Here is a 24423-nt window from a genome sequence, read left to right on the forward strand (position 1 = left end):
ATTTCGTTCTCTTTACAAAGTGAGCGATATGAGAAACTTGAGATCCGAACTATCGCACATGTCCATTTTGTTTTGCCGACACTTTCCCGTAATTCCATCCTATTTATCTGCACGTGTCAATTCTTCTCATTTTTAACGATATAGCCTGTTTCTAACCGGTCATCTCTTTTACCTATTTATTGATTTATCCTAGGGAAATAACTTCTTCTTCTCTTCTGATTTCGTTTTTTCTTTCCAACTTCTTCGAGATTATTTTATCTTTCTGCTACTGCTTCTATGATTTATTGTTGTTGCTGCTGCTGTTGCTGCTGTTCTTTCACTATTATCTTCATGGATCTCAACTCAAGGTTTGCATATTCTATTAAAATCAACTCCTCATTCTTCTGATAATCATAATTATTGACCATAATTGTTAATATCAATCATGACCGTTGATCTTATGATTAACTTAATTTCCATACTGTTTGAAGGAAAATCTTCCTCAGGTGGCCTCAAAATTGCCGTTCCCAACCCTAAATCCTCTTCAGACACCAAACACAAAGAATCTCTCAAGAGGAAGACTTCGCATAACAAAGGAGTAAGAAATATCTTATTTTTTTATCAAACAATATTGTTGCCTTTATTTCTTATCTGCATTGTTGTCGCATGATTGCGATTGTGAGATGGGCGGTGGAAAAGGACCAAAACTTAAGAGAATTCGCAAGCCTACAACTCTTAAATCAAATATTTATATTCCTGAGTTTGGTGTTGCGAACGTCACCTCTCCTATTCTTTTAGAAAAGACAGCTCAAACTAATATTCATCCTACTGATGCAAATATGTTCGTTACTCTCGAAGAAATATTTCCTTCCAAAGAGAAAATTACTGATCAAGGAACAAAGGATACCCCTACTCCAAAGTGTGATGATCAAGGAATAAAGAATACCCCTGCTTCTGCCTCTGCGGTTTCTTCGGACGTTGTTCAAACTATTTCAACTTTTGCGAACACTCCTTTGCTTGCGAACACTGATACCATACAAAATGATATAAATATCCCTACCCCTGTGAATTTCACTATTCCTTCTTATTCTATTTTTGCTTCCCCTTCCCCTTCTTCATCTTCCTCTTTTTTATTAGAACATCTTTCTCTTGATAAGAAAGCTTTGGATAGTGTAAGATTTGCTTCTCAAACTTTACTTGGCATCATCAATTCTGCTCAATCGTCTACTAATGATCCTCACCAACTACGCATCTTTTCTGCTTTAAGTAAATTTCTATGTGGGTTTCCTTCTGACAAAGCTACTAGGGATGAGATCCATTTTCAAATTGATCCAAGCTTTCATACCGCTTTGGATGTCTTGGTAAGTGCCTCTAATATATGTTTTATTGATTATAATATCCCTATTACTTATCCTTATCTTTTTTCTTCTTCAGGAATCTCATCGTAGAATGATTTTAGCCGAAGGAAGTTTTGAATCTAGCTGCTTCCAATTAGAACTTTCGCACCAGAACATTCTTCTACAAAAGGAAATCAGTATATTGAAAGGAGAGCTCCAGGTTACAGTTCTTGATTCTGAAGGTCTTCGCAACGAAAACCAAAAACTTAGAGGTATTTTTCTCTTTATTTATTGTATCTTATGATGCATTTATTTGCTTATCCACATCTTTTAAACTTATTCATGCATTTATTAAGATTTAAACCAGAAGTGAGTTGCGGAGAGATTCACTTTTCAATTTCTTGCTGAAGATACCCGTGCGAATAATGAGAAGTTGCAGGTCCAATTAAATCAATTAGATAACCAACATTCATACTCGCTTGACCAGATTAACAATCTAACTCATGAAAATAGTTATCTTACTCGTGAGATTGAAATATTAAACGCTCAGATTTCCCACTTATCTAAATTATTGTATAGTGCTGATTTAAAATATCAAACCTTATCAGAAGAAAACCATAGTCTTTCAATGGAGAAACACTCCTTTCTAAAGAAGGAGCAATGTTTTCACGTCAGTACTTAATTCTTCAGAAAATAAATGATGATCAAGAACAAGCTTTTCGTTCACTAGAAGTTCAGCACGAAGCATCATTTAAGGAATTAAATACCCATAATGAAAAATCATCCAAAGTAAAATAAACTTGACTGCGAAGATGAACCAGCTTCAAGAACAGTATGATCAAATGAAGCATTCTCATGATGTCCTTAAGAAAAAGAATAGTTCCTTGTCTGCTGATGAAAAGAAGATTCGATCCCGTCTCCATGGTTTGGTTGGTGATGATTTTGATAAAGCTATGGAAAGTATGAAGAATAACACTCTTGCATTTTCTAAATTCTGCGAAGGTAATCAGCTAAGGTTGACTTCCTTATTTTGCTTGTCTTCTTTGTTTATTTTTTTGGACTTTATTAATGCGAATTTTGTTTCTAAATTATGATCCTATATTACTCTTTGCAGGCTCCGAAAAGTCGAATCAATCCACTATTTCCCAGTTGAGGTCTGACTTAGCTAAAGTTCGCAAAGATCGTGCGAACCTGGAGATATCTTATACAAATCTGGAGGTTTCTCTTACTGCTTCTCGGGACCGGGCGCGAAGAAGATTCGCATATCTTCAAAATTTCATGGAAAATAATGCCAGAAATATTGAGAAATAAGTTATTCGCAAGGCTCATGTTAAGGCTCAGACTCTAGTTAACCAGATCCTTCTGAGAAATTCTCTCTCTCCAGTAACTGTCCCTCCACTTAATGCAAGTTCATCTTATATTTTTGACGAAAGTCAAAAGATGATCATGTGAAAATCGTCTGATAACATCTTATATGATTTGTATGAGACAGTCATTTGATGTAAACTCGGAATGTTTCATATTGATCATTCAATCACTTGAAAATTGCTTTGAAGCTAATAGTTTGTGTGAGACAGCTATTCCCGTCTTCTGTGAATGTTTCAATGAATGAAAAAGAGTTTAGAACGATTAACCATGATTAGATATAAGCATAGTATGCGCACTTGCATATGTGTAGTCCAAGATCAGAAATATAGTATGCATACCCGTATGCGTACTTGCGATGTCAGTAGAAGTCTTGAAACTTTAATATGCGTACCCGTACGCACACTATATCAAATGAGTTAGGCGTACACAGTCCATGTCCGGCTACTTAGGTATGCGTACCCGTTTTCATACTAAGTGGGTTATGTTCTAAAATCGGTTTGCTCATGAACTAATGCATTTATATAATAAAGAATGCAATCTTTTGCAAATCGTGGCTATAATGTTCGTGAATCGATTTAAGTGAATCAAAACCGATTTTGCTTCAATTGTGTCTTGTATACTTTTATGAGAATATAAACAATTGAACAACTCAATAAACTAGTTTCATTTGAGTCACTTGAACAAATTATGGTTAAGATGAATAAGGTTGATATGTAAGTGCTCATATGGCTAACTTCGGTTAACTATTGTTGAACCAACAAGGTGCAAACGTTTAAGTACGGTTACTCATACCTAAATGGAGTCACATTTCATTTGTGTATAACAAGCTAAGTTCGATCTAACTGTTGAAAGATATTAACTTGGTTCTAATTAGGTTTTCATCTAACAATGAATATTGAATGCTTTGTTACCAAGATAACTTAAATTGCAAATCCTGATCTGAAGACTATATAAGAGAGAACTCTAACAATTGGGAAACCTAATCCCCACACAACAACGACCATGAATAGTCCCATTGGATTTGCTCTCAAAATTTGGGGAAAAGCCCATACGAACCGGCCTTAAAAGCAAGCGAGGGAGCATCTGAGTAATGATCAACAAATCCAGGCCGTCAATTAATACCTAGGGTTTTATATATTTAGGCATCTTCTCTATCGCCTCTCTTCTCTTTTATCGCTGAACAAAGCGGGGATAGTAGTCTGAGGACTTGGGAGGCGGAGAAACTACTCGATCTTCAGCAATGGTACGAACCCTAAATCTTCTTTTATTCTCTACACCGTTTACTTTCATTCTCTGTTTGAATCATCTACTTATATTCGCGAAGTTTGATTTCATCTATTTGCTTTCACATGAAATGGGATTTTGGTTTGTCTTATTGTTAGTTTTGAGCTCATTTTAGGTAAAGATTTATACAGATATATGGAGTTTATGTGGTATTTTGTTTGTATGATTGTGTTCTCTGTAGTTGTTTCAATGGTAGGGTTTATGTTTTTATGAAATAGATGTGTAAATGCCTGTAAATATATGCTTAAGAGCTGAATATCTGTAGATCTAGTGGTGTTTTTATATTTCAGGGTTGTAGAAGCAGTGATTTGTGTATTTTGGTTATTGGATTTTAATGTTTGATGATTTTATAACATAAACCCTAGATTTTTTCTGGATTGGGGGTTGAAAGGGTTTTCATTTGTACTGTTATGATGTTTGGATTCTATGATTATATATGTTGCTGAGCTTGTTTTCATTGATTTCTTAGCTGGGAAAGGGTTCTAGAGCATCAATATCTCTTTGGGTTTGCTGATTTGTATTTTCAATTAATGTCTGGTTTGGGTTTGGCTGAATGGAATTGTAACTTATCATTTTCCTTTTTATGTTCATGAGAATTTGCACTTATTATAAATTACATTGGTCTGTGCAGGTTTTCATCAAAGCACAGAAACCCAGGGCTTACTTCAAGAGGTTTCAAGTCAAATTCAAGCGAAGGAGAGGTATATGATTTTTGATGTAATTTCTTATATCTTTGTGTGGATGTAATCTGATTGTATTTGTATTCTTTGTAATGAATGCAGAGGGAAAGACTGATTACAGAGCCAGAATCCGTCTTATTAACCAGGACAAGAACAAGTACAACACCCCTAAGTACCGTTTTGTTGTTCGTTTCACCAACAAAGACATTATTGCCCAGATCATTTCTGCTACCATTACTGGTGATTTGGTAATGTGTGCAGCTTATGCCCATGAATTACCCCGATATGGTCTTGAAGTTGGTCTCACCAACTATGCTGCAGGTAAAATCTTTATGACCTTATTCATGGTATGCTGTTCCATTTTTAGTTATTGGAAAGATTCTAATATCTGTTTTCATGAACGTCAGCTTACTGTACTGGCCTTCTATTGGCTCGTCGTGTGTTGAAAAAGCTGGAGATGGATGCAGAATATGAAGGCAATGTTGAGGTATATACATTGTTCTTTTGGTTGTTTCCTTGTTTTGTTATAGTGTAGATGAATTGTGGGCATAAGAGACATGTCACTGACAGTTATCTCTTGTAGGCAACCGGTGAAGACTACTCTGTTGAACCTGGTGAAAGCCGAAGGCCCTTCCGTGCTCTTCTTGATGTCGGTCTTCTGCGAACAACTACCGGTAACCGTATCTTTGGTGCTCTTAAGGTAACATCATTCCCCGCAGCTTAATGCAATGGTGTTTTCTAGAGTTGTCCATTTTTTCCATATTTATCATATCTTTTGCTTGTGTGTCTGGGTATATCATTCCTTGATATTTTGGTGTATACTCTTTTTTGATTTCTCCCTTTGGATGCGCCTCTTTTCTTAGTTACTGAAACTAATGATCAATTGTTGGATTTGCTGTGGCTCATAATGTCTAATCATTGTTATACACAATTTTAGGGAGCTTTGGATGGTGGTCTTGACATTCCTCACAGTGACAAAAGGTTTGCTGGTTTCCAAAAGGGAGAAGGAAAGAAAGATGCTGCATTGGACCCTGAGATCCACAGAAAGTACATCTTTGGTGGGCATGTTGGTACATACATGAGGGTGCGTCTCAGACACTTGTATATCTGTACTTTCGTCAATGAATACTCATAGTTTGGATTGAAATGCTCTTTGGTATCGTTTTCTGAATTTGTGTTGATGACAATGTCCAGACCCTAATGGAGGATGAGCCTGAAAAGTTCCAAACTCATTTCTCTGAGTATGCCAAGAGAAACATTGATGCTGATGGTCTTGAAGCTCTTTACAAGAAGGTGCATGCAGCTATCAGAGCTGATCCTACTGCAAAGAAAACTGAGAAGGCAGCCCCCAAGGCCCACAAGAGGTATAGAACTAGTCATTCCATTTCAACGCTTTCAGTTTTATTTTCTTTTTATTGTTTTGCTTCCCCTACTTCTGTTTATTCATATGCTATCACTTGGTTTTGTCAAAATAGTTGAACTTGTATTTTGAATTGAAAACTGTATTCATGGTTTTATTTGTTTTCCTACTGCAGGTACAACTTGAAGAAGCTGACATACGATGAGAGGAAGAACAAGTTGATTGAGAGATTGAATGCCCTCAACTCAGCAGCAGGAGCAGATGACGATGATGATGAGGATGAGGATGACGAGTGAACTGTGTCTCACCACCCCAAGTAGAATTAAAGCAAAGAAGTTTTGGACGTTCATCTTCGTTTCTTTTTCATCATACTCTTATCCATGGACAAATTATTTTAGTTTTGCTTGTCTTGAATCTAAATGGTTATAGACCTTGTTAGGCTTTTTGGATGTTACAAGTGGAGAATCAAATGCAACTCGTTTTTGTAGTAGTAACTTATTCTGGCATTTTAGTTTTCAAATATTTTTAATCTTTTCTGCCATGAGCTTGGTTTTCTTTTTCCAGTGGTTCGCCAATCACCATGGTCTAGAACTTCTTAGCCAAGAAACTCTGCAGACTGGTGTCAATTTGTAGGCTTGGTAACTCTATTCCTAGATGTGTATCCTTAACCTTGGCTAGTTCAGGATCCCTTTCTGGTTTCTCTGGTGTCCATCTGTTTGGGATATTTGTTTGAACCTCCCAAACTATGCCTCAACCCCGAACAGTATGGTTGGAACCATCTTTCATTCTCACACCCTGATTGGGCTCTTTTAAGATTCTGAGGATTATCCCTCAGAATGTTCTTCAGAAGACCACTATGGTCCACAGTGGATGAAGTCTTATCCAAAACCAACCAATAAGAACTAACATCATTGTACCTGTGCCTCTGAAGTCCTAACATCATCTTTTTCTATCATATAAACATCAAATTTCTAAAGAAACTCTTTTGTGAGGGTTCAGTGTAATGGCTCATTCGTTAGCCTCTTCATTGCAGCTTTCTGTAGCTGCTTTCTCAACAAGAACCTCTAAACAAAGGAACTATCAATGTGTAGAGTTTCAGAGAATCAGATGTGACCACCAGAGTTCGAATTATCAAACATTGGACGGTAAATCAGAAACCCAATCCGCTATCGGTCGGAGGTAAGTCCTGTAATTGTATCCTGTTGCGTTATGTACTCAACGGCAGAAACTGGATTAATCTCTTGTGGCAAAATAAAATGCAGGATTCTTGTTGGGGGATTCACCGGGGCGATATTGAGCTTGAACGTTGGTAACCAAAGTGCAAATGCGGCTCAGAGAAGACCGCCACCAAAGCCTCCGGCTGAGAAGAAAGACCCAAATGTTAGCGGTGTTACTGCTAAAGTTCTTGCCAGTATGAAGAGAAAAGAAGCCATGAAAGAAGCCGTGGCAAAATTAAGAGAGCGAGGAAAGAAAATCGAGGGAGCGTCCGAGTAACCGGTTACAAATCAAAAAAATCGTATGTTTATGATTATGAATGATCCTATACTATAACAATTACTCTCCATGTCTTTGCCATAAAGTGAAATTCATGATTGGTTTTTCAAATTTTATTGCTCTATTGTCAGTTTAGTACCAAAGGCTTGAATTGAGCCTATTGTGTTGATAGGTAGGCTCACTCCTGCAAACTTTTGCAAATGCTATTGGAATTCTATAACAAATGTAGTACAAGGAAGGTGCAGAGTGGCATTCCATTTATGCGAGGTCCAAAGCAATAGATTGACAGGCAGTTCAGGTATTGTTATCAGCGAGAATATGCATGAGAGTCAGGCTCCCCGAGCCAGCAGTGTTCCAATAAGGTTTCTGGAAAAGCACTTCAAACACCTACTTCTGGTCCAAACACCTCTAAGTGCTCACTTGCACAAATGACTACTTGATATGAATCGAGATTGGATCCAGTAATCTGAAGGATCATAGTCGGGCTCCTTTATACATAAACGCCTAAAAACATCAATAATTTGAGAAGTTGTTTTCTCAACTTAAAAAGCAAAAAGCAAAAAATTAATTTGACGACATAGTTTTAATAGCGAATTTGGATGTACATTCAGAAGTTTCTTTTCGACTTCTGGAAGTCGAAATGTCAGAAGTCAGTTTGGCAATATTATTTCAAAACGATTTTTAGAAGTAAAAACGTCGGTTTTTTGTGAAGCTGAATAGTTTTGTTTCTGACTTCTATTTCTGGAAAAACAGAAGTTAGAAGCAGATTTATATCCAAACAGGAGTGATTTTTGTGAATTGCTTCTGATTTTTTCTGGTGTCCAAACATGTTCCTAACACGTGGCAGCCACGTCATCACAACACATGACAAACACGCCAGTACATCCAATATACGTACACTTGGCAGTATTGACGTGTCAATCTAGTTTACCCCTTTGCAGGATTACACTTTCAACGTGTCCTCCAGACTACAATCACTCTCAGACTCACCGGTTTAGGCTTCTCTCAAAAGTGGGCTAAAACCTGGAAAAAAAATTTCATATATGTGAGAAAAACACAGCGTTCATTCTTCATCTTTCAAACCCCCCAAAAAACCTAATTTTCTTCGTGAATGTCAAACCACTGATTCCGAGATAACCAAATCATCATCAAGGTTGGTTGTTGTCTAGATGGATTCAGGTATGTAAAGCCAATCCCTAAATTTCTAAACCTGATAATATTATCAGAGTAACAAAAACCCTTCAATTTGAGTTTCTTAGATCTTGATTTGTACCTTGTTATTTACATATTGCATCGTGAAAATGGTTTCAACAACAGGTTCTGTTCTATTCATTGTTCTGAATATGATTTTGTTGTAGTAAGAAAAATCTAGGGTTTTGTTATTTGAAGGTGATTTAGGGTTTATGGAGTTCATAGGGTTATGATTTCGTCAGTGTCCGATGTAATGTTGAAAAAAATACTAGTTTAATTCTTCGTTTGGCCTTAATTTTGTAGGTGTGGAGAATAGTAGTGAAGGAGGGAGTGGGAAAGCGATTTCTGAAGTAGGGTGGTACATACTTGGTGAGAATCAAGAGCATGTTGGTCCATATGCATTCTCTGAATTACAAGGTGAGTTGAGTTTTATCAGTAAATTTACTGCATTCTCTCTTTTTTTGGTGTAGGAATGTTATTTGAAACCCATGTATTTGGCCCTTATGTGCTTATCATATCATGTTGAGCAGGTTTTTGGCTTTGTTCTGAAAACCCAATAAGTGGGTATCTGTGAGATGAACTGTATTATGTGCATTCTCCGGTGCTCACTGGGAGGAACATTGAAGGAATTCCCATGCTTTTGTTTTGCCATTATTATGGAACACATTATGAATGCCAAAATGTAGTTACTTTTGTAAAAGAGAATGCAGTAAATTTACTGATTTTGATCTTGAATTTTCAGTTACACCAGTAACCTGTCAAGGTTTCAGGACAATTGTTACGTCTGTATCATGTTCATAATGGTCTTATGAGCTATTGAACCATCTACTTAGTTCTATTTACTTCGCCTGAGCAGAGCATTTCAAGAATGGATACATCGCTGAAAGTACACTATTATGGGCTGAAGGAAGAACTGAATGGCTGCTGTTGTCATCGATTCCTGAACTGTTCACGGGAATATCTTTACGGAGACCGGAGCCTGCTGTTGCAGGTGAGTTTATCTACCAACCTCGGTTTAAATATGACGGTTGCATATGATAGGTATCTGAATATGTCTCTGTCCTTGTTACAGCAGCGACTTCTGACAATGATGATGAGTTCGCCAAATGGCAGGAGGAGGTTAGAAAAGCAGAACTCGAAGCTGAGGCTTTGAAGCATGGCTCAAAATTAAATGATGTTGGTGGGTCAGATCAGTTGAAAGACTTGGAGGGGGATGTTGACGAGAGGCCTTCCACACCACCTGATGGTGAGGAAGAATTCACTGATGATGATGGAACTGTGTACAAGTGGGACAGAGGTCTTAGAGCATGGGTTCCCCAAGTAAGTTTTTGGCTGCATCTATCTTTCTTGGTTCTAGACTAATACTAGATAAATAGGATATTTTTTTATCACTGGATACAGCCTGCGTAATTTAAAGGTTATTGTCTTTTCTCACTTGTGTATTTCTTATTGTGTTATTATGTTTGAGGCTTGTGAAGAGAGTCGTACTGCCTTCTCTTTTTCGTGGCAGTATTGTCTTGTCTTGGTCTGTCTTATATTTCTCTATTTTAGTTGAGGCCGATGTCTAGTAGTATGTTTTTATTCAACTGGTAAGTTGCTGAGTGCTGCTGCAGTTACTCTTTCGGTCCATTAAGGACTTCATAGCATATGAAAAGTCATTAGTGATTTGAGTGCAGCCTATCTTCCTTGCTGGTGTCACCCATCAACATGTTGTGTAGGACTCCAATGGTGCCCATTTTTGAACTTGAATGACATACCTGATTATATGCCAAATTCTGTGGTTGACTCTTTCTTATGTGGTTCACGGTTAACCTTTATAAGTGGTTTTACCCTTGTTCATTCTATAATTGAGAAAGTTTCCACGTAATAGCCAATACCTATTTATTTTGGCACTGATTGCATCTTTCACTGGTGTGAAATTGATGCAGCCTTATTGTTATGCTACTTTATCCTACTATATTCTTTATTTTTCATCCGTCACCTTCTGATTATTAACATGTATCTGAATAATTTCCTTCAGGAAAACTTGGTTTTGAAAAGTGAGGAAACATATGAATTGGATGAGATGACTTATCCAAAAGAAGAGGAACTGTTCCCATCAGTACTGGGTTCTGGCATCTCTTTAAAAGGAGAGTTTGATGATAACACCAAAACAAAAGAAGCAAAACCTGACGCAAAGCGTAAAGCACCTGAGAAGGAAGAAAAGAAGGTAATCTTTTGATCCTGTGTTCTGAAAGTGTTGGTTAGGGTTGCTAATGTAACAGTCGTCATGTGATGTCTTACCTCTAGCCTCTAGGTTTAGCTCTCTTTCTGTGTGTTCATAAAGTTTTACTTTTATTGTATCATTTCATGGTTCCTTCATTCTCCCCGGTAGTCTGTTTCAAAGCTGTATTGTTTTTCGTGTCATACAATGTGGGTGAGTTTCATTATTTCTCTTGTACTAACCTCTTTGAGTCCTTACTTAAGCAGGAAGCAAACAAACCTCCTGATAGTTGGTTTGACTTAAAAGTTAATACACATGTTTACGTTACAGGATTGCCAGATGATGTTACTGCTGAGGAGGTAAGCTCTGTTAATCTTCTTCTTACTGTTCTATTTGTCTTGGTTCCATGGTACAGTGAATTGTAGTGGTTCTGTACATGGTAGTTGTTCTTGTATCTCTAAGGAATTTGGTTGTTCTTTCGACTTTATTCAGGTGGTGGAAGTGTTCTCCAGGTGTGGTGTTATTAAAGAGGTGAGTTAGACTTCTTTTATCACTATGAATACTGGACCTCGTAACTGATTAAATTAATTTCTCGACGACCAATTATAATCCTTAATGTTCGAGTCAGAGACAATTTCTTTCTTCTTGGAGTGGGATTTGTTGTCTTGACTAATTCCCAAACTTTTTTGTCTTAGTTCTGAGGTGTCTTTCTACGGCCATAGTTTCCTCCCACTTCTCAATAGCACTTCTAACTATGTTCCAACCTTGCTAAGATTAAGAACAAATACTATATTAGACATTTTGGAATATGTACTGCACTTAAATTCTGTTGTGTTGCAGTTGTAACTGACACTTATGATTAAATGATACAGGACCCTGAAACGAAAAAGCCTCGTGTTAAGATCTATGTTGATAGAGAGACAGGAAGGAAGAAAGGTGATGCACTCGTGTCTTACATGAAGGTAATATTTTCATCTGTTAACTGATAGTTGGTACAGGGAATTTTATAATTGTACTAGACGTTCATTTTTTTGGATATGTTTTTTTTTTCATTAGGAACCTTCTGTTGAGCTAGCAATTAAAATTTTGGATGGGGCACCTTTCCGGCCTGGTGGATCTCCTCTTATGACCGTCAGTCCAGCAAAATTTGAGCAGAAAGGTAAAGTAATGGTAGCGTAAGTTTCCAACGTCAGTTCATGTATAACAGGTTCATGATTATAATTGTTCTTATCTAGTTTCACTAATATTCTTGTGACTATCTTAACAACAAGCTCTAACTTGTTTTGCAGGTGATAAATTTGTAACAAAGCAAGTAGATAAAAAAAAGAAAAAGAAATTAAAGAAAAATGAGGAGAAGATACTTGGATGGGGTAAGTCTCATCTCGCAGTGGTGTCTTTTCTGCATGCTATAGAATACATGGTGTACATGGTTAAAATCTGTTGGTTCGTGATATGTTTTTCCTTTGTTCCATGGACTTACTTCTGGCTGTGATAAACTATAGCTTTTTCAGCACAGTTCAGAGTGTTGATATTATCATTTAACTATATAAGTTGCCAGCAGTTGATGGTTCAGTCAAAAGTTCAGATACATGAGTGTTGGTCTAGCACCAAATGTATTTCATACGGCTCAGAAATTCATAACTTAACTTTCTTTCATTGTGCAGGGGGCCGTGATGATAGCAAGGTGTTGATTCCAGCTACTGTTATTCTCCGGTTTATGTTCACACCTGCTGAAATGAGGGTAAGTAGACATCTGAAGGGAAAATGTAATATCTGGAAAGCGTTAATTGAGCTGGATGGATGTTAGCATCTAGTACAAGTTCTGAATTGCTGTTGGGCAGTCTTTGAATATGTGAGTTGCTTAACTATATATATCCATCTTTGCAGTCTGATGTTAATTTAAAGGCCGAGCTGAAGTCAGATGTTGAGGAGGAATGCGTGAAACTTGGTCCAGTGGAGCTAGTTAAGGTACGCAGAGAACCCTCATGAACTTTTTCCTGATTTTCCTGTCTGAAATATATTGATGGAGTCTTGGAGATGATTGACAAAGAATACAAAAACTGTTATGATATGGACACAGATTGTTCCAATACCATTGAAAGGCATATACCACTTGTGGGTGATATCAATTTCTCGACGGTTTTGTTTGTTCACTTTTCATCTTTCCTTCGTTCTCTATATGAGATTAGTAAATTAATTTACCTTTCTTGGTTCCCAATAAGGTTCATCTGTTGACTATGTGCTACTACTGGTAGTCATGACTAAAAGCCCAAAATTATTGTTCGAGCCGTGTGAGCATATTTCTCTTGCTTGAAGACAATGTTTCCAATGTTGATTGTTGAGCTAAAATATTTACATTTAACTTTTTTGCTTGCAGGTGTGCGAGAACCATCCTCAGGGAGTTGTTCTGGTGAGATTCAAAGATACAAAGGATGCTCACAAGTGTATAGAGCTAATGAATGGAAGATGGTAAGTACTGCCTCACTTTTGGGTCCAAAATTCTTTTTATCTTCATGTTCAACTACTCAAACTGCAAATAAATGTACGCACATACATCCCTTGAGAAACTGAAAACATGGCACCGTGCGCATCTGTTGAGGAACATGTGTGGTACTCACGTCAATGCTGAGTGGAAGTACACAATCCCTACTTGATGAAAACAGTTTCCAGATCTGCATTGAAATATGTTACTGGACATGAATAGATTAGTGGCTTTGATGTTTTGACAACTAACCATACCCATAGTTCCCCCCGCCCTACCTTGGCTTTTCCTTTCCACTTTGTAGTCTGTATGGCATTAAAAATTGCCTTCGAAGTCGCTTAGTTCAGACCTGCATATATATTTACAAGCAGAACAGAAAAGAGCTGGTTTATGAATTCTTTTCAGCGATTAATACTTACATGGGTGCACCCCTTCTATTTCTCTAATTTGTTTTTCCCATTTCAGGTTTGGTGGTAGGCAAGTACATGCTAGCATAGACGATGGTTCGGTTAATCATGCTGCGGTTCGTGATCTTGAGTATGATGAAGCTCGGTTAGCTCAGTACGGTGCGGAGCTTGAAGCTGATGACTGACAAAGATAGGGATGCTTTATGAAGGAGCTAATATGGAAGAAACCTGCTTGTCCAAATTGTAAAATCTCAGTAACTGAGGCTTATGTGTTGCACAGAATGCTTTACTTAATACTGCATATATATGGGAGGCTTTTGCATTGGGATGGACGGCTTGCGTAAAATCCCAATTCAGATTTTGTGAGTATTTTGGGCAGAAGGGGTAGATGTAAATGAGCGCATTTAAAGAATGTTAAGGGCACGATGAAAACTTTTACTTAGGATTATGTTTACAGTCACCAACTTAGCTAGAACGGTAGCATGCACTGCCTCATGGCCACGTATGAGCTCAATTGCTGAAACACCAACTGACACGAGGTTGTTGATTAGTCAGTTGATAATCTGACAGCCTTAATTTCCCACTAATTAAACTTTTTTATTGGGTGAATCCAAGTGATGGAAACACGCGATAATGAAGAATCCACCAACAACTAGATTATGTTTTAATCCTTTCATCTCTGTAGCATGTACTCATCATCTTCATCGTTGACTGCTTTTGGTACATGTACATGAAAAATTCTTGTTGACTATCATGAACCTAACTTTTGTTTGTTAAAAAGAAGAAAGGAACACAGTGAGATGTTTCCCAACTCCAACCCCTCAAAAAACTGTGTTCCTTCTTTAATTTATTATTTCATTGTTTAATAGAATGAAATCAGCATTAGGTGGTATTGTTAGTTCAAATGGAGCTTTCATTTATGATTTGATTTCCTTTCGTTTTCTTGAAATCGTATGCCTTTTGTTCTTCATTTTTTTGTCAGTTGGCTCAATATTGCTTTCACCACCATCTCTATCATCTCTTGAAGGTTTTATCTGTGGATTACTTGGAAGAAGTCTCTCCCTTGCCTTCTAAGTTCCAAGTGGCTTCCCTTGAATTCTATCATTATATATCTCCTCATTTCTTCTGTTCAACGCATCTCTCGCTCTCTTACAACTCTTCTCTCTCTCAGAAACTTATTATCTTAAAAGAAGAAGATTAAATATGGAAGGTTTGATTCCATTTGTGTACAAGGCAGTAGTACAATATAGGAATGGTGGTCGACAAGCTTCAAATATGGGCTCATCATGGTATAGTGAATCACCAATATCAACACCTTACACGAGACTCTCTACGGGTGGTGGTGAATCGGGGCGTTTCCAAGATACTAAGTACATATAAGAATTCAATTTGGTCCCCAGCAGCTCAAATACATAACGTCCGTCATGATCTCTCTGCTGCTTCATCATAATCTGGTCTGGAATAACAGAAGAAGCAGAAGTAACTTGAGAAAGAGATGATTTGACTCTATTCTTAGCATATTGATGGATGGATCTCAGAGTATAATTCCATCTACACAACCCAGCTTGATCTTTCAATGCTTCAACGACACCAACACTAACAGCAACAATCCATGCTTTCCTTGTCGAACTCATTGATTAATTCTAAGTGGTAGTAAGTTGTAAAAGTGATCTTCGAGAAAGTAGTTAATATACTAGTTCAGTTTTGAATGAAGAATTTGATGTGGACTGCAAGTAATAATCTTATATAGATGGATAGGGGATCCCAGTACTTTACTATACAAAGGTCACATACCATGGCCATTACAGATGGTGAAAACCATTTTTCAAGCATGGGAAAATCAAGCCATTGCAACTGGTCTGGAATATCACACAGTTATTAAATGACGACCTTGTTAAACCTTTAATTCGTCAGAATCAGCTGTACTCTCTCTCAACGCGTTAAATATTGTCAATTTCAAACCTCTTCGTAGTTTGCATGTTCACCTAAATGATTTGCAGCGTGTTAGGCAGTCACTCTTAAATTTATTCGTACAAAAGAAGAACAAAAAGCACATCCATGAATTTTACTGTTTCCACCCACCGTTTTCTGCTGATATCATCAATGACAGATGCAGAGAGTCGACATTCACCCAAATTGCATATCCTATCAATCTCTAGTACTAAAACTGATCATAATCTCAAAAGTGATCTTTGTAGATATTTTTGTTGTTTCGATGCACTGGAAATACCAAAATGTAGCTAAGCTGTAATGCCATAACCGTTCTAAGTGATTCATCAGATTGCTTCATCATCATAATCTGATCTGGGATAACTGATGAAGCTGGAATCGAAGAAGAGGCTGCTTTAGAAATAGATGATTTCACTCTGTTCTTTGTGTACTGATGAACGGATCTGAGAGCATAATTCCAACGGCACATTCCAGCTTGATATTTTAATGCTTCGACAACACCAACACTAACCGCAACCATCCACGCTTTCCTTGTTGCGCTCATGATTATTAATTCCGAGTTTGAAGTAGTAGTAATAGCTAGATTGTAAAAGTGATTTGTGAGAAATTAAGTTAATACTCGATGTTTTGGATGATTAACTGGACATGGAGTGCAAGTTTCTTATATAGATGGGGGATCAAGAAACTACTAAATTAACCAACACCATGGGGATATTGCTAGTAGTTTTACTTTGCTGGTTGGCTGGTTTAGTTTATTTATGTGGGGGACGAAAAATAAACAAAGTTTTGTGTTTGTACGATGGATTGACATTCCCCGAGTCTGGTGTAAAATACGTAACTCACTCTAAGCCTTTGAATCTGTCTTGAAAACGGTTGATACTGAGTGGCAATCCGAGTAGTGTTTTATGGTACTCATGGTGTAAACAGTTTTATCTTACTCATTTTTAAATATTTTTTTTTATTTTTAATTTACATCAAGATACATCCATTTTCATCTTAGTTTTTTTTTTAAATTTAAGCGAGGTTGAATCCAGTTTCATCTTAGTCTTTGAATCTGTCTTGAAAACGGTTGATACTGAGTGGCAATCCGAGTAGTGTTTTATGGTACTCATGGTGTAAACAGTTTTATCTTACTCATTCTTAAATATTTTTTTTTATTTTTAATTTACATCAAGATGCATCCATTTTCATCTTAGTCTTTTTTTTAAATTTAAGCGAGGTTGAATCCAGTTTCATTGTTGCTATTTTTTAGGTGTCCATTTCATCCATACTGATTTTTACCCGTCCATTGGAATCATATTTTAAAAATATCCATAACAATGACCCATTTTCCAAAGAAATTTCTACTGAAATTGCATTGTTCACACCTACATTCTTTTTTCCAGAACAATGCATTAAATCGATGTTGGATGAAATTATACAAAGTTGAGAAGAAAATATAAAGGAACACCTCCACAAATTTTACTATTTCCACCCACCATTTTTTTTGCTGATATCATCAATGACATATGCATAGAGTCCACATCCAAAACAAACAGAAATCATCTACCTAAATTGCTTATCTTGTCATTTTAATTTCTTGTACGATTACTGATTCTAATCTCATGATCGACCTTAGCTAGACATTGTAGTCTATTTGATGCGCTAGCTACTGGGATACCAAAATTCATCTAAGCCGTAATGCAATAACAGAGGGTCTCTGTTTTGAATGTATATTTAAGGATAACCCAATTGTCCAGATATATACAATGAACAAACCAGAACTAAAATGGGAAAAAATTGTGAAAAAAATTTCGGGTTCATATATATATACATACAAGCCCCATTTAACAAAGGGGAATTACACATTAAATTAGATCTTAGCTAGAGTTTGGGGAACAAAAGGCTTTCATTTCAATTTGGACCCCAACAGCTCAAATACATAACTGTTCTAAGTGATTCATCAGATTGCTTCATTTCATGGTCTCTATGCTGCTTCATCATCATAATCTGGTCTGGAATGACAGAAGAAGCTGGAATAGAAGAAGAAGAAGTAACTTGAGAAACAGATGATTTAACTCTGTTCTTTGTGTACTGATGGATTGATCTGAGAGTATAATTCCATCTGCACATTCCAGCTTGATCTTTCAGTGCTTCAACAACACCAACACTAACAGCAACCATCCATGCTTTCCTTGTTGAACTCATATTCGCTGATTTAATTTAATTCTAAGTTGAAGTAGACTATAGTAGGAGTAATAGCTTGCAGAAATGATTCCCTGATTTAATTCTATTTCAGTTATGGATGAAGAAGTTGATATGAACTACAAGTTTCTTATATAGATATGGTTGGACTTGTGTAACTACTTACCACTAAAAGCAAAACCATGGGATATCGCAAGTAGTTTTCTATTGTTGGTTGGCTGGTTTTTGTTATTTCTGTGGGGGGCAATTAGAAATACAGTAGTTTTTTGTTTTTGTACATCCCAAACTGACGAAATCTTTTCTTAATCTAGAATTATTAAAGGCGAAGCTTCCTTTAATTTTAATTGTCAGTTTTAAGTACGTGCACTCCCAACTAATGTGGCATGGTATTTTAGTATTAAGCACTAGCAGCAGTTTGCACGATTGGGGGCCGACAGATGTGCAGTAAAGTCTCCTGCGAGTGTTGTGCATTACGGCATTACCTAAAGAAACTACCATTCTGCGGTCAACCGGAAGTGAAATGATCACGTTTAAGTCCAATTACATACACCTACAGTAAACAAACTCATGAGTCTGAGTCCATGGCCAGCTACTAGTTTTACTTTCAGACATTTGATCAAACATTCCAATTAGGGGCCAACTCAAAATTATCACATTCACTGATTAATTTCAAGATAATAGAGGGTGGTGGTAGTGATGGTGATTTTGATCGATAGATGGAGACTAACAGAAGGTGACGGTGGTTGTAGATTTTGGCGTTGGTTTTGATGCACTAGGAATACCAAAATTTAGCCGTAATGCCATTCTCATGCCGTAACAGAAGGTGTCATTGTTTTGGATGTATAATATTTTAGGGATCACTCGATTATACGGACACAAATTAAGAATAAACGAGAAATAGAGTAAGAAGTTAAGAAATTTTTTGATAAGAATTTCATTTATATATACAAGCACTAATTAATTAACACAAATAACTAAGATAAAGATCCATTTGATCTTCTTGTCTAGAATTCGTGGTTCAAGAGATCCTTTTAATTGGGACCCCAACAACCCAAATACATAACTTTTCTAAGTGATTCTTCGGATTGCTTCATTTCATGATCTCTTTTCCGATTCATCATCATGATCTGGTCTGGAATTACAGAAGAAGCTGCAACTGAAGAAGAAGTTGCTTGAGATATAGATGATTTGACTCTATTCTTTGTGTATTGATGGATTGATCTAAGAGCATAATTCCATCTACACATTCCAGCTTGATCTTTCAATGCTTCAACAACACCGACACTAACAGCAACCATCCAGGCTTTGCTTGCTGAACTCATCTTAATTGACTGATTAATTCTAAGTAGTATGTAGTAGCTTGTAAAAGTGATTTGCGAGGAAGTGAGTATAGTATTTCAGTTTTGGATGAAGAACTTAGCATGGACTACAAGTTTCTTACATAGATAACCCACTTGAGACTATACAAACCCACGGGATACTGTTAGTGGTTTTCATTTTGCTGGTTTTCTTAAATTTCTGTGGGGCAACAAAAGAGAAGTTTTTTTTACCTTGGACGTGTACAGGGATCTGTTAGACACGATGGTGTCTATTCAGTATACTGTTCTGAGATTTAAAAGTTTATCGCACAAGAACCCAAAACCATAGGCACGGACGAGGAATTTTTTAATCAACAGGCGAAGCTTCTTCCATCTATCCTGGTGTCCCCTGCGCTCCCAAGTCTCATCCAGTGTGGCATGGTACTAGGACCGCATGTGCAAGAGGAATCTGTCTGTCTGCAAATGGAGTCGGGTTTTCCGGTGAAACTATTTTGTACCCTTTGGATGAAAATGATATAATCTGATAGATACACTGAAGTTGTAGATGAATTGTTTTGGGTGAAGCCACTAAAAAGCTTATCGGTCTAAATTTAAGTTTCCCTCGACGTGGTAAATCCCAGATTCCGGTTCGACCGAGATACTGGGACAACTTTACGTCTGGAGATTCTTCGTTAGGTTCTTCGTGAATCTCGGAATAACTGCCGAAAATTCGTTTCGAATTTTATACATATGGTATGTATCAAGCATTATTTAATCGTTTTTCACACACAATTGTGTGTAAATACCACCAATTTTTTTAAAATATAAACAAATATTCATTCAAAATAATAGAAAATTCTAAATCCATACGAATTTCAGAATATTCAACCAAGTTTCCGATCAATTTCATCTAATTCCGGTCGGGTCACTTGAGATTCCACCAAAAATTCCGGACGATTCCGGCCAGTTCCGGAAAAATTCCGCCTCGGTGGAATTAAGCATTCCGCTACCTTCAGAGCCGAAACCGGAATTTTCAACGAGATCTCGGCCATCTCGCCCGAAATTGACTACATTGGTGATAGGAATGTGTCGGACCATGCAACCTTTTCGTTCTCACAGTTTAAGATCGAAAGAAAATAAGAACACACAGGCTGTCATAACAGTCCCATACTTGGTTGTTTTTGTCACACTACTTGGTGTAAAATTCTTCTTATCTAAACACGATTGTTCTTAAATGTCAAAATGGCCAACATCCTAAGGTTTATTCCTATGCACAAGGTTTAAAAAACCCGTTTAACATACCAAGTGGCATGGAAAATGAGTTGCGCCACTATGAGAAAATCACTGAGCAACGAAGTTATATCCTCAGCGATAAAGTCTCCATCGCCAGTGCTACCATAAATATCGCTCAATATAAAGTCTAACGCTGACGTTCGAATTATGATCGCCAACGGTTGACTTTGTAACACATATAAATACTGCACCATCTCTTAGTCCCTTTCACACCCTCTCTTCACTTCTCATATGTTCTCTTATGTTCTCTTTTCTTCGCTACTTTAACAAAAATTTAAAGAAATTCTCTTTAGTTTTATTTCCTAAATAAATATGAGTGACAAAAGAAAAAGAAACAGAAAAATCAAAGGATTTACTAGTACCCCAGCCAATGGATTAAGTTATATTGTGGATAAAGAATCTGAATTTCAAAATGTTAGACAATTAGTTGGTGATAGTGTACTCTCTATGCATATATCTGGCCATTAGGAGCGAGTTAATTCAGTATTTCTAAGAGGTATATGGTCTGAGTTCCATACGGTGTTTGGGTTACTTCTCCCTGCTGTTCAAGAGAGAGTCCGAAGATATCCTTGGAGATATTTATATCATATACAACCTAGAAACCAAATTGGGTATCAGAAGATAAATGGAAAGCAAGACTTCCTTTATACTCAAATGATGTAGAAGGAAATGATGCATATAGGCTAATAAAATTACACGGATCAAAAGTGGATGGGTTGACAAGTTCTTTTCAACTTTATGCTAGGAAAATGACTGAGAATAGGTTAGAAAAGAAACAATGTTTGTTCCTTGAGCATTATGAGGAGATCGAATGTATGTTCGTGTTGTGGATAATAGGCCAATGTCTGTATCCAAATGCTATCTCAGTGGTGTTATCGGTTTTCTTGAAGCGTTAGAAAATTTAGAGAAAGCACCAACATATGATAGGGGGTCTCCAATCTTATCAGAGCTTTTCATATCCCTAGGTTATTGCTTGACGTGTGTCAAGTATAGTTTTAATGCTTTTTGGGGACTGTTGGATGTAAGAACCAATACTTTTCGCACTATTTGTTTATTATTTTGACATGGAAAAGTTACTAACCAACAATGTTTATTATTTTTAGTATTGGTGGTATACATATTTCTGTGTTTTGAAACCTTCTCTTATCAATCCCACAAATGTTTTTCCGGTCATGCTTAAGTACGATTCCGATAATTGGCAAGAACAGTTTGAAGATGGTCAACATACTGCTATTGTTCTGAGGATTCATTAGTTGTGTAGAACAAGCCTTAACCTTGTCTTCATACCGTATGAAGCAATCCCTAAGTTCGAAGAAAAACAAGCTCAGAGAATTCCACAACTAAGCCTTTAAAGGATTGTGTTATATAGCCCTATTTATGAAAAGGGTGTTTGGTATTACCGTGAAAGACTACTTCTTCAATTGCATAGAAGAACAGTGATACCCATCAACCGCTATCCAAGTAAAAATATTTCTCTAGATGACTAGGAGAAATTGATAAGGGAAGGTCATCGTTGGGAAGAAGCTGAAAATTTGATTCAGGAGCCGATGGACAGAACTGACTACTTATATTGGTTTAACACTATTTTCAAGCCCAATATTTCTATGCAACCGCAAAATTTGGGTCAGATAGATTTCCCAGCTTTAGGTAGGATGATACTTCGTGATAAATTTTTTCCTTCCCAATCTCCACTAGAGACGGGAGACGCATTTGAATATCCTACTCAAGCGAGTTCATCGTGGACTATGTCACCATTTTCTTAGTATATACATACTTTATCCACCACATCAGGACATATTGTTACTCATCTAACTGTTTCTAGTACATGTGAACCGACTTATACATACTTGGGTGGTCAATGCTACACCGGAGAAGTATCAAAACTAGTTGAACAATTATCATGCTATACTACATGGATTTTAGAGATTCGACGTGGATGAGTTGCAAGAAGTGAGGGAAAGCATGATGTTTGACATGAGTCCAGGATTTCCCGGTCATGATGGTACAGGTATAAGTCATGGAAATAGTAAAGGCATGACCTTCTACTAGTAGAGGCATGAAGTAGTAGAGGAATGAGTCATAGTGTTAGAGGTATGAGTCTCAGTGATAGAGGTATAAGTCCCAGTAGATCAAGTCATCGAAGTCGTAGAAGTGAAAGAAGAAGTTTCAGAATTATTTCTATGCAAGACGTACCCGAAAGTTCTACTCCAAATGAAGTGTTAGATATTCTGGTAGTACATGAAGGTGATGCAGATATTGACATGGATACAACTCCTGGACGTTTTTTTAACCAATTACCAACAGACACTATGACTCCTAGTGGTGGTGTGAACATGAATTAGTTAGGCAATCGAATCTGTATACCCTAATTGCCTCAACCGCATCAGCATTTCAACCATTTCATCAAGCTCCAGCATTTCAACCACACGCATTTCAAGATTTCTATTATGTTTCCCTGTGCCCGAGTGAACCCATTACTTATCAAGGTTATCATGATTATGAAGAGACTCAACTACCAAGTCATTCTCAAACCGGCTCAATAACTGATATGTCGAACAACACTATTGATCCAGATAATGCGTGCAATTGGATCTCTGGTTAGGGAAATGAGTAGTTTATGGGCGTAATTTAGTTTAATCTTTCTAATATAATCTTTTTTGTTTTAATTAATGAAAAATATCTTTTAGATTAACGTGAAATCGAAACTAGTTTTACATTTCATTAAAATTAACCTTAATTGCATAACACAATATTTAATGAAAATTGAATACCTTCACGTGAACCTTGTAGAGTTCATAATAGTCGTCATGACTAAAACATCTTATGTTGTATTCAGAAAATTTGGTATGAGCTTTAATTTTTATATCTTCAGTTGATAACCTAGGATGATCACCTTTTATCTTCCACATAATTTGCGCATACTTTCTCACATCATTATTGATGAAACAATAACGAATTGAAGACACTCATTTTTTTTTCTTGAATATAGATGACTTAACGTCATAAACCTTTGAAACACAGTGTCCCATAAGTTAAAAGTCACTATCGCTTGCAACTGAAATCCAACATCGAATTAGAGAAACATCTTCTTCTCGAGTGAAGCAAGCACTAGCCACTTCGGTTATGCAAGCACTAGGCATGTTGAACTGAATTTGAAGTTGATATAGCGTGAGTTGAAATGAATTCAAACTTGGGTATTTATAGGGGGGGATTGTAGCCGTTGGATAAAAGAACTGATGAGCGATGATCAACTCAGCGATCGACATCATGAATATCGCTGGCACTGGAATTACCAACAAGCGATCTTATGACCATATAGATATGGACACTCTATCGCTCGTTAGACACTCTGTCGTGTATGCCTAAATGGTATATTTGACACTTAGACAGATATGTTTTCCATTTTGGCATACCTATAGTGGGTGCTAACGTGGCAAAATCAGCTGCTTTACATGTGCATAGGATTAGGACTAAGTCCTTAATTAACCATTGGGGGATATCAAATAATTTGGGCAAGTAAAAATGCACGCATCACCCGGCTAGGTAAAATGAAAATTCGGTGAGCAGTCCGGTCAACAATCCGGTCAGCAATCTGGTCAACAATCCAGTCAACTACGAAGAAATATCACTTTACACTTTTAGTCTCACACAATTTCAAGCTAATATATGGGACATATGTTCCTCTAATAAACCTATACATACCTAACAAAAGTGTGAAATTTGGCAAATAGCGTAAACTCAGGAGTTATCAGATAAATATCGTAACATCTCCAATGGAGTATGAATTTCTAAAAATATTGATGCCACCTAGGATTTTAGAAACTCTCAACAAAAAAATCCTCTCCGGTGGTTGTTGGATAATTAAAATTTAGTCTGACTTGGAAATTTGAGTTCGGAGAAGCGTATGGTTTTT

General features: G+C 36.9%; 5 protein-coding genes across 7 annotated transcripts; 3 read left to right on the forward strand and 2 right to left on the reverse strand.

The window, feature by feature from the left end:
* The first annotated feature begins 3804 nt into the window (after positions 1-3804).
* Positions 3805-6549, forward strand: LOC113284650 (60S ribosomal protein L5-like). The gene is made up of 8 exons (XM_026534167.1): positions 3805-3927; positions 4600-4669; positions 4751-4969; positions 5056-5135; positions 5232-5348; positions 5586-5732; positions 5843-6012; positions 6184-6549. Exons 1-8 carry the CDS (start codon positions 3925-3927, stop codon positions 6302-6304), a joined length of 927 nt encoding a protein of 308 aa, XP_026389952.1. The 5' UTR covers positions 3805-3924; the 3' UTR covers positions 6305-6549.
* A 414-nt stretch (positions 6550-6963) lies between these two features.
* Positions 6964-7630, forward strand: LOC113278618. The gene is made up of 2 exons (XM_026527421.1): positions 6964-7187; positions 7271-7630. The coding sequence occupies exons 1-2, from the start codon at positions 7012-7014 to the stop codon at positions 7500-7502; spliced, it is 408 nt and encodes a 135-aa protein (XP_026383206.1). The 5' UTR covers positions 6964-7011; the 3' UTR covers positions 7503-7630.
* Positions 7631-8499: 869 nt separating this feature from the next.
* Positions 8500-14453, forward strand: LOC113284652 (splicing factor U2AF-associated protein 2-like). 3 transcript variants are annotated; one of them, XM_026534171.1, is made up of 14 exons: positions 8500-8681; positions 8997-9110; positions 9550-9684; positions 9769-10013; positions 10714-10902; positions 11160-11255; positions 11389-11427; positions 11769-11858; positions 11953-12055; positions 12186-12266; positions 12561-12637; positions 12784-12864; positions 13274-13365; positions 13844-14453. In XM_026534171.1, the coding sequence occupies exons 1-14, from the start codon at positions 8672-8674 to the stop codon at positions 13968-13970; spliced, it is 1479 nt and encodes a 492-aa protein (XP_026389956.1). In that variant the 5' UTR covers positions 8500-8671; the 3' UTR covers positions 13971-14453. The 3 variants fall into 3 exon arrangements, with proteins under 3 accessions (XP_026389956.1, XP_026389954.1, XP_026389955.1); XM_026534169.1 differs by having other exon boundaries at positions 8501-8681; positions 9766-10013; XM_026534170.1 differs by having other exon boundaries at positions 8503-8681; positions 9766-10013; positions 11163-11255.
* A 3046-nt stretch (positions 14454-17499) lies between these two features.
* On the reverse strand, positions 17500-18083 carry LOC113278620. The gene has a single exon (XM_026527422.1). The coding sequence runs from the start codon at positions 17920-17922 to the stop codon at positions 17629-17631; it is 294 nt and encodes a 97-aa protein (XP_026383207.1). The 5' UTR covers positions 17923-18083; the 3' UTR covers positions 17500-17628.
* A 749-nt stretch (positions 18084-18832) lies between these two features.
* LOC113278621 lies at positions 18833-19489 on the reverse strand. The gene has a single exon (XM_026527423.1). The coding sequence runs from the start codon at positions 19239-19241 to the stop codon at positions 18951-18953; it is 291 nt and encodes a 96-aa protein (XP_026383208.1). The 5' UTR covers positions 19242-19489; the 3' UTR covers positions 18833-18950.
* Between the last annotated feature and the right edge of the window lie 4934 nt (positions 19490-24423).

Source organism: Papaver somniferum, chromosome 5, assembly GCF_003573695.1.
Source record: "Papaver somniferum cultivar HN1 chromosome 5, ASM357369v1, whole genome shotgun sequence".
Taxonomy (NCBI): Eukaryota; Viridiplantae; Streptophyta; class Magnoliopsida; order Ranunculales; family Papaveraceae; genus Papaver; species Papaver somniferum.

Bases quoted from the DNA above. Each gene is read 5' to 3' on its own strand.
- LOC113284650 (XM_026534167.1), top strand. The intron at 4,970-5,055 runs GTAAAATCTTTA...CATGAACGTCAG, and splicing joins TCTCACCAACTATGCTGCAG to CTTACTGTACTGGCCTTCTA. The intron at 6,013-6,183 runs GTATAGAACTAG...TTCCTACTGCAG, and splicing joins GCCCCCAAGGCCCACAAGAG to GTACAACTTGAAGAAGCTGA.
- LOC113278618 (XM_026527421.1), top strand. From the start codon at position 7,012: ATGGCTCATTCGTTAGCCTCTTCATTGCAGCTTTCTGTAGCTGCTTTC. The intron at 7,188-7,270 runs GTAAGTCCTGTA...AATAAAATGCAG, and splicing joins CAATCCGCTATCGGTCGGAG to GATTCTTGTTGGGGGATTCA.
- LOC113284652 (XM_026534169.1), top strand. The intron at 10,903-11,159 runs GTAATCTTTTGA...TCCTTACTTAAG, and splicing joins CTGAGAAGGAAGAAAAGAAG to CAGGAAGCAAACAAACCTCC. The intron at 12,865-13,273 runs GTACGCAGAGAA...TTTTGCTTGCAG, and splicing joins GTCCAGTGGAGCTAGTTAAG to GTGTGCGAGAACCATCCTCA.
- LOC113278620 (XM_026527422.1), bottom strand. From the start codon at position 17,922: ATGAGTTCAACAAGGAAAGCATGGATGGTTGCTGTTAGTGTTGGTGTT.
- LOC113278621 (XM_026527423.1), bottom strand. From the start codon at position 19,241: ATGAGTTCAGCAAGCAAAGCCTGGATGGTTGCTGTTAGTGTCGGTGTT.